Source organism: Agelaius tricolor, unplaced genomic scaffold (genome assembly GCF_023055355.1).
Source record: "Agelaius tricolor isolate 1412-34295 unplaced genomic scaffold, bAgeTri1.0.p SCAF_18, whole genome shotgun sequence".
Lineage (NCBI taxonomy): Eukaryota > Metazoa > Chordata > Aves > Passeriformes > Icteridae > Agelaius > Agelaius tricolor.
Window position 1 is genome coordinate 11,670,776 of NW_027269278.1, and position 13,925 is coordinate 11,684,700.

General features: G+C 42.9%; 1 protein-coding gene across 1 annotated transcript in view; it reads right to left on the reverse strand.

The window, feature by feature from the left end:
- The window catches only part of ADAMTS2 (ADAM metallopeptidase with thrombospondin type 1 motif 2), a 174,833-nt gene that overhangs the window by 56,935 nt on the left and 103,973 nt on the right, over positions 1-13,925 (reverse strand). The window contains exon 4 of the mRNA XM_071443303.1: positions 3,166-3,368. Coding sequence (XP_071299404.1) covers positions 3,166-3,368 — 203 coding nt within the window. The remainder of the gene's footprint in view (positions 1-3,165; positions 3,369-13,925) is intronic.

Below are 13,925 nucleotides of genomic sequence, written 5' to 3' on the forward strand. Positions count from 1 at the left end.
AAACCAGAGTTTTGTCAGAGGAAATGACTGGAGGATGAAAAAGGGGAGGCATGAGGCCGAGCTCACTGCAGTGGAACGGCTGGCGCACAGTCAGACGATACGTGGCTGCAGCCCAACGTGTTAAAAATCCTCTGGCATCTATCACCATTTGTTTGGGAGTGACTTCATTTCCAAACTTTGGGATAAATATTAGCACAGCTATTCAAGATAGCCAGGACACCCAGCCCCTGTTTTTTCTCACTTCATGGCTTTTAGGTGTGGACTGTAACACATCACTTAAGCTGCACAAAACAGATTTTACTGAATTTACAATCATTGCACTGGGCTTGGAAAAAAAAATATATTGTTTTGATTGGGTTGGTGGTAGGGTTCCACCCAAGATCCCTGGGAAAAGTTAGTTAAGGACAACTGTTCACGCCATCACACACAAAGAGATCAAGCACAGTGGGAGAAGCAGCCATGCTGGGACTTGCTTCTGGGAAAGTAATGTCTTGCCCCAGGAGGGACAATTCACCTAAGATTTATTTCATTTTTGGAACCTCAGAAATTCAACTATTTGATGACGTGTTTTATCTCCAGTAAATATCTTCACTATTATTTTATTTTGTTACCATGCATTCTTGATTTTATGCTTACTACTTCGTTACCATACAAAGCTAATTGATTCTATGCCTTGTTACTACAGGAAGCTAATTGATTGCATCCTAAATCCAGCAGGGTACACACAATCTGATGCTTATGAGAGGATCTCCAATTAGATTTAAAAATACAGCTGGAATTGTTTGTCACTCTTTTTCAGTGACCTTGGACCTACACATGTCATCAGAGACACACTGCATACATGTGACCCCTAACAGCAGGGACCCCAAGACCTTTTATAGTGGGCTCATTTTCTAAACAAAAACCCCCAACCATTCAAAGATGAAGAAGAGAAGGCAATGGGGGAGCCACTGTGAATCTCAGGAAAGGAGACCAAAGCCATGTTCTATACAGAATTACACCTTGCACCCATCCAGCAATGAGGGCAAGGGCTGGAGTTGCCGTGTTGAGAGGAAAGAGAGGTTCTGCATTGTGTTGTCCTTGGCACAATCCAGCTCCCCAGCACCATCTGCAGCAATAAACCCCTCCTGCCTCTCTGTGCTGGAGCTGGAAACAGGGCTGGTTACCATCACCACCCCTCAGCTGAAATACAGACTCTAGAAGCCAGCTGACTTTTGAGAGAAAGAACAGGACAACACTGATGACTGCCAGCAACTATCCAGAGCCTTTCAAGATACCTTGATCATTTCAAGCAGCTTCTCGAATTTGGGCACAAGGCATGGGACACATCCTCAGTCCCCAAAAGACATATTTCTACCTCAGAGCTCTCAACAGAACAATTGCTGCCTGTGCCAAGAGCTGCTGTGCCCTGTGGGGATGGTTACACAGGCTGCACTTTCTAAACCACTTGCAGAGACAGGCTGCTGAAGAGTTGTTATTTCTTGCAATTTGTGTCTTGGTTTGGTTTACTAAAATTAGGAAAAAGTATATTCCAGAGCTGGAACATTTATGGCTTCTTTACCATTACTGTATATTTTAATTCTTAAAAATAGATTTAAGTGACATGATAAGTAAAGAGTCTTGTTTAATCTATTTTGGCCTGTTTGCCACATTCCTGGTTTGGCCTGTTTGACTTGTTAATTTAGAGATGCATAAAACCATCTGTTTCACTGTAGACTTTGTTTTAAGCCTCAGAGGAAACAAACCACACAAATAAATTAAATTCACTATGTCATTTCTGTTAGAATATATGCATTTACAGCCATCAGAGCAGACACCAAGTACTCCATAACTCTAATGTCAGAGCAGGTTTTTAACTATTTACAATGCTGTTATAAAAAGTCATAACTGAATTTATATCACACAAGGGATTTTCTCAAATTGTATTCCACCTCTAATTTAAAATGAAAAACAGTGATATTCTGCACATTGCTAAAAGAACGTAATAAAGAAGGAAAAAAACCAAGCTTCATAATTAAAAAAATACATCTTGGAAAAACGACATCCCAGACAAATCTACCTAACAGCCTGGATTTCTGCCTCTGTGGTTTGCAAAGTGAAAGGAGTCATCTACAGGCTCATCCTCTCGACACGACTGTAAATTTCAGCAGTCAGACTCCATTTGTCAAAAACAGAGCAGACCTACAATTTTTTACTCAACACTATTTTACTAAGAATACACATTCACTGAGGCCAAAGCTTTTTCAGAAGTGTGTCTTATTGAGAAAAGACTCCTGTTCCAGACGAGAAGGAGAAGGAAGAAAGTCATCCCCAAATGAGTTGCCTATGAGGGGGGCTATCACTTCTATTTCTTTGGCAAAAAATAAAATATATTTGGATTTTTATCTGTACTAGGGATTTTTCAAGTCTTCATTCTTTTCCAGAAAATAGCGTCCTTGCTTACTGTCTGGGGTATTAGAGGGCTGCTGCATTGATATTTAGAAATAAAAAGTGATTCTTTCAAACATAATATTCCCTAGTGTCTCCTTTCATCACTCCTACACTATATAGTCTGTTACACAGACTATGGTTATGAAGATTAAATATTTAACTAAGGAAACCTAAAGATGTCAGTCATGGAGTAAATACTAAATCAATTTAAGAAAGCTCAGTGTTACCGCATAACATTTTACTGCAGTGTGAACAAGGAGCAGGGAGGTGGCCTGGGACCTAAAGAGGCTGTTGAGAAATCAAAGAATTCAGCAGAGTAGTTTTAAAAATGTAAAAGCCAGTTGTAATTTCTGTTAGAACATTGTCTGAAGACAGTTCTCCAAACTGTGTTCCTCAGCAGGAAGCTTAGGTTAAGGGAATATACAGCTGAAACATAATGACTTCCAAAAACCTGAGCCCCTGACCTTGTGTCCCACCCACCAAAGCACATAAGAAGGACTTTGAACATTTTAACAGTCCCACACTCAGCTTCTGTCTTGGCTCCTTTCTCCTTTTTTGCTTTTTTGCTTCTCCCCTATTGGATTTTCTGAAAAGTGGCCTGGATTTCCCTCCTAGAGTTATTTTATCTCCTGCCACGAGCAAAATCTGTTACGTCTTATTCAAATGGTTTACCCAACCTACATTCCCAAGCCTTTCAGAGCCTTCCCACAGGGCAGCGAGCAGGGCTGTACTCACAATGTTCATCAAGGTCAGCAGGTACTTCTGAACATGTTCTTTCCCATGGAACTGAACTACTGAGTCATCAACCCCCAGGAGCACCTCGATGTTGTAGTCGTCCTCCGTGGTGTGCCTCCGGCGCCGCTGCCTCCACCCCTGCACCTGCTCCTCAGCGAGGCCCACAGCGCTGCCCAGATGGTCCAAGGCAGTGAGGTTGGAGCCTGGGATCAAACACACAAAGAGTTACCAGCCAGGAGAGGTTCAAGTTTCAGCTGAGATTCATTCGAAGTAGCAGCATTTGTTATGTTCTGAGTGTTGTATAACAGCGTTAGTTTCACGAATTGTCAATTAAAAACTACCTAAATGAGAGAGAAATATGACCAAAATGTTTTTATTTTACAAAGTAAAAGCAATACTTTCTACAAAGTAATACTGCATAATAAATACAGGCCCCAAAGAGCGGCAGATCTTGCCAATGTCTTGATGAGAAGAGCAGAGATGTTTGCAGTAAAATACTTGTTGCTTAAATGTACTTCTAAGAGAAATACACTGTCCAGGGATCCTGTGCAACCCAGTGTAGTATTTATTTAGAACAATTAAAGATAGACACAAGGTTCAAAATCTGATCTTACTGCCCATAGGTTCCTATTTCAAGGTAAGTACAGCCTTTTGCCATCCACTCAGGTACCACCAAACCAGTCCCTCCAGCCTCAGCCCTTTAGCTCCTTTCTGAGTTACACACATGCAATCCCACAGTAGTGACAGGGATCCTATTTATCATTACAGCTCAGCACCACATTTTAGACATGAGATTAATAAATTTATAGCTACGTCCACAATTTTTTTAACAGCTTTTCATCCTTCATTCCAAATTTTCCATGTCACTTTGCATTACTGCATGTCACAGACCGGCCCACCAGGCACAACAGTTGTCTCCTTCATTACTAATGATTTCTAACAGTTCCTGTGATATGAAAAGCATGTTCCCTGACAGGATGGACATGCTTAATGCGGCACTTACCTACTAAAAATTAACATGAAAATATGGAATCTTGACATTTCATCCTACAGAATAACAATGATTATCATTCATATCATTATTACCATTTGCATTACAAGAGACTGGAATCACCACTGAGAACCTCTCGATTTTAGGAAATGTCAGGAAAGACTCAGAGAGGTCAGCAAAAGTACAGAGGGTTGAGTAAGGGTCCCAATGCTTCATCCACAGAAATGTAATGGGAAGCAAAGGGAGGAAGCCCAAGCCATCACCTTCAAACCAGAAATGAGAAATGGCTCTTGGAAATGTTACAAAAGTGGAATTTTCATTTCCATTTATTGAAGTTTTCACATCAAAAGTGGCTGCTTGGGAAGGGAATGAGTCACCAGATCACTGGGCTCATTACAAGAACATCTGTGCTCTTGCCTGAACCTTGCTGCCTCAGGCTGCTGTGTCAGCAGGTCGTGGGCAATGTGCAGCCTGAGCAGAGTCCCCCTCAACTCCCTACTGAGGTGACAACAACACATGGACCTGCACAGCCTCTGGCTGCCAGGAGAGACACACACCAGGCATCCCCAGTCCCCATGGAGCACACAAGTTACCAGCCAGGAGAGGCTGTGCCTTGTGTGCTGAGAAGCTGCTCTCTGTTCTCCTTGAAGAGACCTCCAGGCAAAGGACAGCCCCTAAATGACACAGCTTCCTGCCAGGTTCCAGCAAGCTTCAAGGACATGCTTGTCCTGAGATCCACAGCTGCAGGGATCTCCTCTGCCCTGCACTGGCAGAGCTCCCCTTGCTCAGTGGACAGAGAGAAGGTGCCATGTGGTGTCCAATCCCTCCATGGAGCCCCAATGTCCTTCTCCCCAAACAGCAGCAGTTAATGTGGCGAACAAGCACAACCACCACATTCTCACTGCCAGCCTTAGGGCTCCCAGCAGCTTCTGCTCCTGGGGCCACAACTTTTACAATTCTTCTGGTCAGAATCCATGATCCAGCATGAGAATTCATTCCTCATGCACACCCAGCTGTCACTCCTAGGTGTACCATGGAGAGTGAATGAGCCTGGCCTGGCAGCACTGGAGGCAGCTCCATCAGGCTCCAGCCCTGCCAAGCAGCCAGCTCCAGCCCTGCCTCCTGGATTTCTCCACAGGAAAATTTCAGGGTTAAAATTTCCTTGCTAGTGCTCAGGAGTAATGACCAAGCCATCACTATGGGATCATGGGGCAATCATATATTCATGATCTATAAGACAAATCATAGTTACTGTAAAATAGGACCATAAATCTTAAAAGCTCTGTAGAAAAGTAAGCCTAGGCTGGCAGGGGCTGCAGGTTATGTCTGCTGTGCATAAAAAGCTAAAGCAATCAGCAGCAAGGCAAAGCTATCAGAGCTTCTACTGCAGAGCAGCAGTGCTGGGCAGGGGGAGAGCCTGAGCTGTGCACTGAGGTTGTGGACAGCAAGCTCTGCTGGCTGGGGGGCTATATTTGGGTGGGTGATTGCTGTCAAGGTATCTTGAGCTTTTGTGCTTTTATTTCTCTGCCTTATGTGTCAAACTAACTCCTGACACAGTACCTTTATTCCTGCTGTGAGTAAATCAGCCAGAGGCAAAATGTGATCCTACCATCCTGCAGCAAAAACTGCCTGTCCTCCCTCTTTGCTGCTCACTTCATCACTGTCACACTGTAGTCCCTACAGTCCTGCCAACTCCTGAGAAAAGTTATCAGGAGGTTCCCTGGAAGTCATCTCTCTCCCACTAGGTGCCAACCAACCACTTTAAATTTCCTTGGGAGCATAAAAACTCCACACATTCACAATTCCTTCACCCCTCAGCTGTTCCCCTCAGGACAACACACCCATTGTTGGGCACTGGCACCTCTGAGGCACCAACCCCATGTGCTTCCCAGCAGAGGGAAAGCCACACTGGCTCCAGCTGGTGCTGGAACCATCCCAAGACCAGAAACACAGCTCAAAACATTCACAACAGTAGCTGCAAGATTTCTGGTTCATATCCCCACCTCCCACCCAGTGCTCCTTCCCAGAGGCTGTCCCTGGGCAGGCAGGGATGCCTCCACACACGCCTGACCACAAACCCCACAGAGTCCTCCTCCAGGGCTGCTCTGCCTCTCAGGCTCTTGGATGATGAATTGCTGGATTTGCTGGACCATGTGATGTTATTCCCTTGTTGGATTTGCTCCTAAATGACAGTTACATCCAAGTGAAATTAATACCCATATCTTAGCAAAGAGGAAGAGTAACAAAGTTCCATATGTAGTAAATGAAATATTTGTGGTGTTTTGGCATCTTAACTTTCCTTAGTCAACATCAGCAACTTTGCTGTATCATTGTACTGCTAACAATGTGCTAGAAAAGCTCAAGAGAAAGCACAAAGAACTAAATAAGACACCAAATTCGTCCTTCACATTTTCCACATTACATTCCTTCTGATCACCCCTGCACTTTGCACAGTAACACCACAAAAGTAGTCTCAAACTGCACTGTTTTACTAAATCATCCCAAGACCTCTCCCTCAGATGTCAATTTTCAGCAACTTTTGCCAAATCAGCCACTAATCATTGGTGCCAACTTTGTTTTCAATCTCCCAAGAGGAGACACTTGGCATTTGCAGACCCTCACACCAGCTTGTGTTGAAACCCTCTTGCTCTTGCTAGGAAAAATTCACATTTGTGAAAATTAATCACTCACAGAGAAGCTTCTATTTCTCTCTTTTGCTGCTCATTCAGAATAAATCAAATGACAGCAGCACTCTAGCAGTTCAACAAAAATCCCTCAAAACCCCTCTTTTTTTCCTAAAGCCAGCTAAAAACCTCAGAATATTTTAAAAAACCAAAAAACCCTCAGATACTTCAGTAATTTTCTCCTACCACTGTAAACCATCTTCCAGAGAAGGAATAAAGAGTGCCCAAGTTGTCAAATAGTGTTGCCTTTGCACATCTTCAGAAGAATTCCCCATCTGCAACAGTTTGGGATGACACCACCTTATTTTCTGGGAATTTTTGCCTTTCTCATGAATGTTTGATATCACGTTCTTTATGGAAACCCAATTACATGACATCTCCTGATTCTGCCTCACCCATCATGGCAGGCAAAGCTCAAACAGATGCTCTGAGTTACTGAAGCATGAACACACTGCTGCCATAAAAACTCCCTCTCCCTGTGTTTTCTGTCACTCCCTTTAGGACACCCACCAAATCCACAGTTGCTGGCTCATGATCTTGTTTGGTTTTTTTCATGACCCCTTTCAAAAAGGCTCAGGAAAATACGGCTGCACCTTATGAAACAACTGGACTTTACCAGCCCTAGGGTTCCCCAGTCTCACAGCAGCAATATTGTGCTAATAAAGCAGTTTCTAATATTTTATCTCCTCTTTCTGAGAGGGAGAAGGGAACTTTCTGGCAAGCCCAGAGCAGAGGCCAGGATGAGCAGCTGGGAGACTGAACTGTGTGTCATGTTCACAGCCATCATCTGCAGCTTGTCAGCCCAGCAACGAGCTGGAATTTCATTTCAAACCTGAGCGTGCAGCATTCAGACCAGGCAGCTACCATTGAAATGCAGCTGGTTTGCTTTTGTGGACACTTCATCTGTCAGTGTGGGAGCAGACGAACGCCTGAGCCGACTGCTGAGCACCTTCTCTGCAGCCACACGAGGATCAGCACTGCTGATCTGCTGCTCTGCCACTCATCTCCATTCCTGGGACACATTGCTGAAGGAGCTCCCAGCTTCCCATTCCTTGCTGCAAACCAGCAGCTCTTTTGTTGTTGTTTTCATGTTTTTCACCCTGGTGACTCAGGAAGATGTGGAGCACAGCTGGAGCCTGCTCTGCTGGGGTGGCAAACACATCTGTGACAGCCTGGGGCACGCAGCCCTGCTCAGCTGCACCACAGCTGGTGGCAGTGCCACTCCAAGCCTGCGACTACAATCCCAGCCCAGGCATGAGCCCATCCATCCCTCAGTGCTGGGGATGCAGGAGGAACAGGCAGTGTGGTAGGGAAGCAGAAGCAGGCAGGGTGGACTTGCTTTAGCTCTCAGCTTCCCACTGTTCAAGTGCATCTGCACCTTTGGAAAAGCACCAAACCCTGCTGACAGCTTGACAGAAAACTGCTCTTTTGGGAATTGCACCTTCAATCATGAACCATCCTTCTGCAGCCCTCCCTGCCACTTGGATCCTGGGGGCTTCTCTTGTGTCAGTGCTCTGTGATCAACTGACTCCCTAATAAGTCTCCAATTAGCCTGTTCATGCATTTTACCAAAACCCTCATTTGCCTTGCATGGTAAGTTGAAGCCCAGCCCATGGAGGTTGGAGTCAACTGAACAGCCATCAACCTTGGATTTTATCCCCTAGTGATTTATTTTCCCATTTTTAAGTTCCTCCATTTGGGGTTTTGTTTTTCATTACAGTTGCACACAACCATGTTGTGTTATGGCCATTTCTTAATTAATAGTTTCTCAGATTTTTTATTTCTTTAAAAACTTATTTCTGATGGTTTTACAGCCATGCTCACCTTCCTCTGCTCTCTGCTTTGTTTTCCAAATGTCCTCTACTTGTCTTTTTTCTCCCCCCTAACCATCCTGCTTTGCTACATTGGTGTTTCATAATTTATAAATCCCTTTCCCATATTGCAGTCTGAATTTGGACCCTTCTGCTATAGATCACTCATAAGAAAACTGGGTAAAGCCAGCAGGGAATTAAAATGGGAGAGAGCTTCTGTGAGGTGAAAGCAAATTGAAAACAGCCTAAACACGAGGAAATCCATGGAGTGAACTTGGTACATGATAACCAAGTCAGCCCTGTTTAAAAGGCATCTCCAGGAGGACCCTGCCTCAACACAGTTTTAACTTGGAGCTCAATTTTTATGGGATTCTTGTGATTTCTTGAATCACAGGATAACAGTGGCTGCTACTTGGTGAATCCTTAACCAAGAGCAACCACGGAAGCAGAATTATCTTGAGGAACGGGATCAAATTCCTCCTCTCACACATTTTTACATAAACCAAAAGTAAGGCCACACTAGTAAACAAAAGACTGGGTATGCACCAGGCATCCTCTCCAACTTCCCAAATGGCTGTCCTGCCCTGATGTGCAAAGAAGCAGCATTTAAAAGGAAGATTTTAGGCTGTGTGCTTTGCTGACCATATGATCCCATTACAAGCTCCCTGCCTCTGAGTTATGGCAATGCTGTCTCTGGTCAAATCACATTTTAACAAGAGCCTGCTCCACCTTTCATCTGGCCAGGGGGAGTTTGCCATGGCTGTTGGGGTAAGTTGGGCTGAGCTCTCCAAAAATAGGTCTCAGACTCCAGCTGCATAAGGCCAGCAGATAGAACAGCTGAATTCCTGCTGGAATGATCTGGTCCTGCACTTGAAATCAGGAGTTTCAAGTATTTAACAGTATTTCATACAGACAGCAATTGTAAATTCCTTGGGGCAGAGCTATTGTCCCTCATTTGCAGAGTGAATGCACATTCTTGCAAACACAGGCAAAAGCAATGTTCCTTTTTTTCCTTGTCACTTTTGCAACAGCACAGTGACTTTGAAACTTGGGACATGCTCAAGTGCCTGCCTGAATCATAAAATCACAAAATTGTTTGGGTTGGAAGGGACCTTAAAGCTCATCCCATTCTACCCCCCTGCCATGGGCAAGGACACCTTCCACTGTCCCAGGCTGCTCCAAGCCCTGTCCAACCTGGCCTTGGACACTTCCAGGCTGCTCTGGGCACCCTGTGCCAGGATCTCACCACCCTCACAGGGAAGAATTTTTTCTCAATATGTAATCTAAACCTAGATCAGAGAATCAGGATTATTAAAAAAAAAAACAAAAAAAAAAAAAACCAAAAAACAAAGATGAACTTACCAAAGTTGAAAGAAAAAAAAAAGAGAGAAAAAAAAAAAGTCTTTCCAAAGGATAAACCAATTAGTGCAGTGAAAATGGCCAGGTGGACACAGTAGCAAGTGGCCAGGCCAGAGGCACAAAGAATATCCACAGTTAGGTGTTGCCAGGGAGATTTTTTCTGGCTTATCACAAGAGAAAAGATATTACAATACTAAAAAGAGAAGTTGAAAACTAAATTGATCTCATCAGGGCCAGAGTCACACAAAGAATAACACAAAGATAAGAGATAATTGCACTGTTAGAAGATTAAATGAGAGGAAGGTAATAGAATACCCCAGGCCAAAACGTTTTTTTTTTCCAAATGGTGAAACATAGTGCGTTAAAATTTTAACTTTCGTCTTACAACATAATAGTCAAAAAGAGGAAATGAAAGAAATGGCAAACCAGCCAGGAAACCAGTCTGTGTGACCTGGTTGAAATGGAGCTCTCTGGGATCCAAACACAAAATTTTTCCAACAGCAAAACTTATCCTTTGGAAAATTTTCAGCTATCAGCCTTACTAATGCAAACACAGGTTTCACAATTTAGCACCAAATAATGCATGAGCAAGAAGTCCAAACTCAGTGCTTAAAAGTAAGCTCAAAAAGGGGCAAAGAAAGCTACTCTAGAAAACTAATTTAGAAGCCAACTTTTAAGTTTCACTGACTTAATTGATTGCATCTGAGAAGTGCTATCTGGCAAATATTTTGGCGAGTCATTGTAAGCTGGCCTGTACTGCAGAGTCTGTGACTTGCAGAATAAGGTGCCTGATTTACCACACCCCAGCCACTCTGAGAGCCCACATCTGGCCTGGGACAAGGGCTCCATCCCTCCCAAGGCCCTGGAGTGCTCCCTGTGCCTGGGCAGAGCAGGATTTGCTCTGCATGGATCACAGAGAGCCACAGAGGGAGCTCAGCGTGCTCAATCTCATTTGCAGCTAATGCATAATTAATTAAACTGCAGAGTTCAGCCACATCTCCACACAGGCACTGGGCACAGAGCCACAGCTCCACAGAGTTCTAGGAGCCCCAAAGACCCCACCTGAAGCCCCAAAGGAAAAGGATCAGGAGCTGACCACAACTCACTTTTCCCAAGGAGGCTTTAACCAAGTGTTTATGGTCTGTGTGGGTCCAAGTCTGCCACCAAGATACTCAGATGTCCAATCCATATTCCAAGCATGATCAAATTACAGCAAATTAGCACATTAAGTAAGCTGCCAGGCTGACCCCATGGCTTTGTAGGTGACATGTCTAACAATCCCACTTGCATTTTTAACAGAATGAAATGCCAAGCTGTGGTACAGGACCTGAATAACAACAGATTACATGGGATGGCAGTTGTCTTTCCATAAGCCAAGTATTCCCTAAGAAAGGGAAATGAAGTTTAATTACAGTTCAAGAAAATAACATTAAAAAACACACAGGTAACAGAAGTCAAATTTCTAGCCAGGGCAGGAAGGTGAGATGAGGGAGAAAAGGCAAAGAAATACATAAAATAAACATACATCATTGGAAATATTACAGAAAAATAATGACTGAAGAAAATATGTATCTTTCCTATGCATTTTAGCCATAACCTCAAGTCTTGTCTTTTGGCAACATTGCAAAGTAGAATTATTCCATCCTTTTAAAAGGCCAGCACTTTTCTCAGTTATAAAGTCTCACAAAGTTGTAAATTATACAATTGAATGTTCTCAATGTCAAGTAGAATATAAAACTCATCAGTGTACAGAACATACAGCAAAAATGACAATGCAAACAGCTCCTGTTTCCTACATAATCATAATGATCTTTTAATTAGACAGAGTAAACATTCTGCTCATTTCACCTTGTGAAGAAAAGCATAGGAAGAAGAAAATCTTCCCAAATTCTAAGGTAAAAGAGGTCTCATTTTGCAGTATCAGTGAGTTCAACAGACTTCTTGCACATCTCAAAAATTTTTGCCGTGCAGTCAGACAAAAGAAAAGAAGGTAAATTGAGTATTACAAGAAGAAAAACCTCATCCAGACAGGCTGAAAAAAGCAGAGCAACACACAATGCCTTGGCTATTTCTGCTAGCAGGATTTAACACTGAGTGAGGAGTTATAATTTTACCTATGTTTTGAAAATATCCTTGTTGCTAAATCTGCCTGGACCTTCTGCACCAACAAACGCAGCTGCAATTGATTAGAGACTGCAGGAAAGACAAAACTCTTGGAGGATGCAGGAGTTTCTTAAACTTCAAAATGACAGTAAAAAACCCTGAAAGAGAGAATCAGCCTCTGCTCTAGGGAAAGCACAGGAGGTTTAGTCCCAAGGCATTTCAAAATCAAGGGCAAAGGCTTCTTTTGTTATTTGTACAAGAGCTCTCAATCTGTCAGGCCCTACAAAAGGCAAACTGTGAAATGCTGCCCTTCTGTTGTGGTGGGTGGGTGGGAGATGGGTCCTGGCAATGACAGCAGAGATGCTTTAAATGGGCAGTTCTCCTCATGAGCATGGACTGGGGCTGGAGAGAGGGAAAAAGAAGGTAGGGAGGAAGGAAAGAAGATGAATGGGTGTGAGGATAACAAAACCCTCTGGGGAAAAGGCAAATTTAGAGGCAGAAGTTGTGAGGACACAAATGCAAAAGAAGAAAATGAAATGAAATCTCTGTTGGTTTTCCTGCTGCAGTTTCCCACTGGCCCTAGGAAAGCAAAGCCAGGGCTTCCTCCCACATCCCACTCCCCATCCCTGAAAGCTGTGTCCTGGGAACAGCCCCTGAGCTTCAGGGAACACCAGGACAAATGCCAAGGTATGCCAGGCAAATCATCTCCCCAGCACCTGCAGGCAGGGCTTTAATGTTCCTTTCTCAAGATAAATTTAGCATTAATATCTGGGAGCTTTAGAGGGATTAGAACAGGTCAGCATGCATTTATTTCATTTTCTGGTGGGTCCAAAATATTTTTAATTCCTTTCAGGTCAAATGGACTTGAATACTGAACTTTTTTTAATGTGAACAAACAAAACATTTCCGTTCATGCAAAATCAAGTTTTACTCATTTGATATGAAATCAAGTCTCAATGCAGAGAATAACTTAAAATTATAAGATGTCTAAAGGGAAAGAAGGGATATGGTTTATTTGGAATGCACTGCCATGAAACCCCTCTACATTTTCAGGATTTTTCCTTTTTTATCAATGTGAAGTTCAGTGAAAAATTCCGGATTTTTTATCACTAATAAAAAGTTCACCCAACTCAACTGTAAGTGCCAAGACTAAAAGGAGTTTCCATTTCCTCTCTCCACCATCTACCCCCCTTCCTCCAAAGGAACGATCATCATTTCAGGACCTCTGTATTTTTGTTGGGCTATTCACATATTATTGATAAACAAGCTGTGCTCAGCACTGACTGGCTTGTCCTTTGAATTGGCTTGTAGCCTAATCAAACTCAGGTCATTTTTCTGCTAAATGAGATGTAGTTGGTAGGATGTAGTGCTCCTTGGCAGGCAGCAGACAACTCTCCTATAGGGACAAATCAAACCCACCTCAAAATAAAAGCCTTTCAAGAATTAGGTAGCAAGGAATTTATCTCCTGAATTAAAGATATCATCTTTGTGCAAATAAGGCTTAAAGTGGTCAGAAACTGCATTTGTATTCCCTTTGCAGTGTGCTATAAAATTGCTTTAATAGTAATGAATGCTCTGCTCTTTCTACATAGAATGAAATGAGACTTTGAAAAGAAAATGCACAATGGCCAGTAAGAAGGGCTGGGAAGCCTCTTATATATATACATACATATATATACATACATATATATATATATATATATATATATATATATATATATATATATATATATATATACACACACACACATGCATAGAAATGAATGTAATAATGCTAAAATAAGAGAACTGTATTTTAACAAAGGTGGCTGG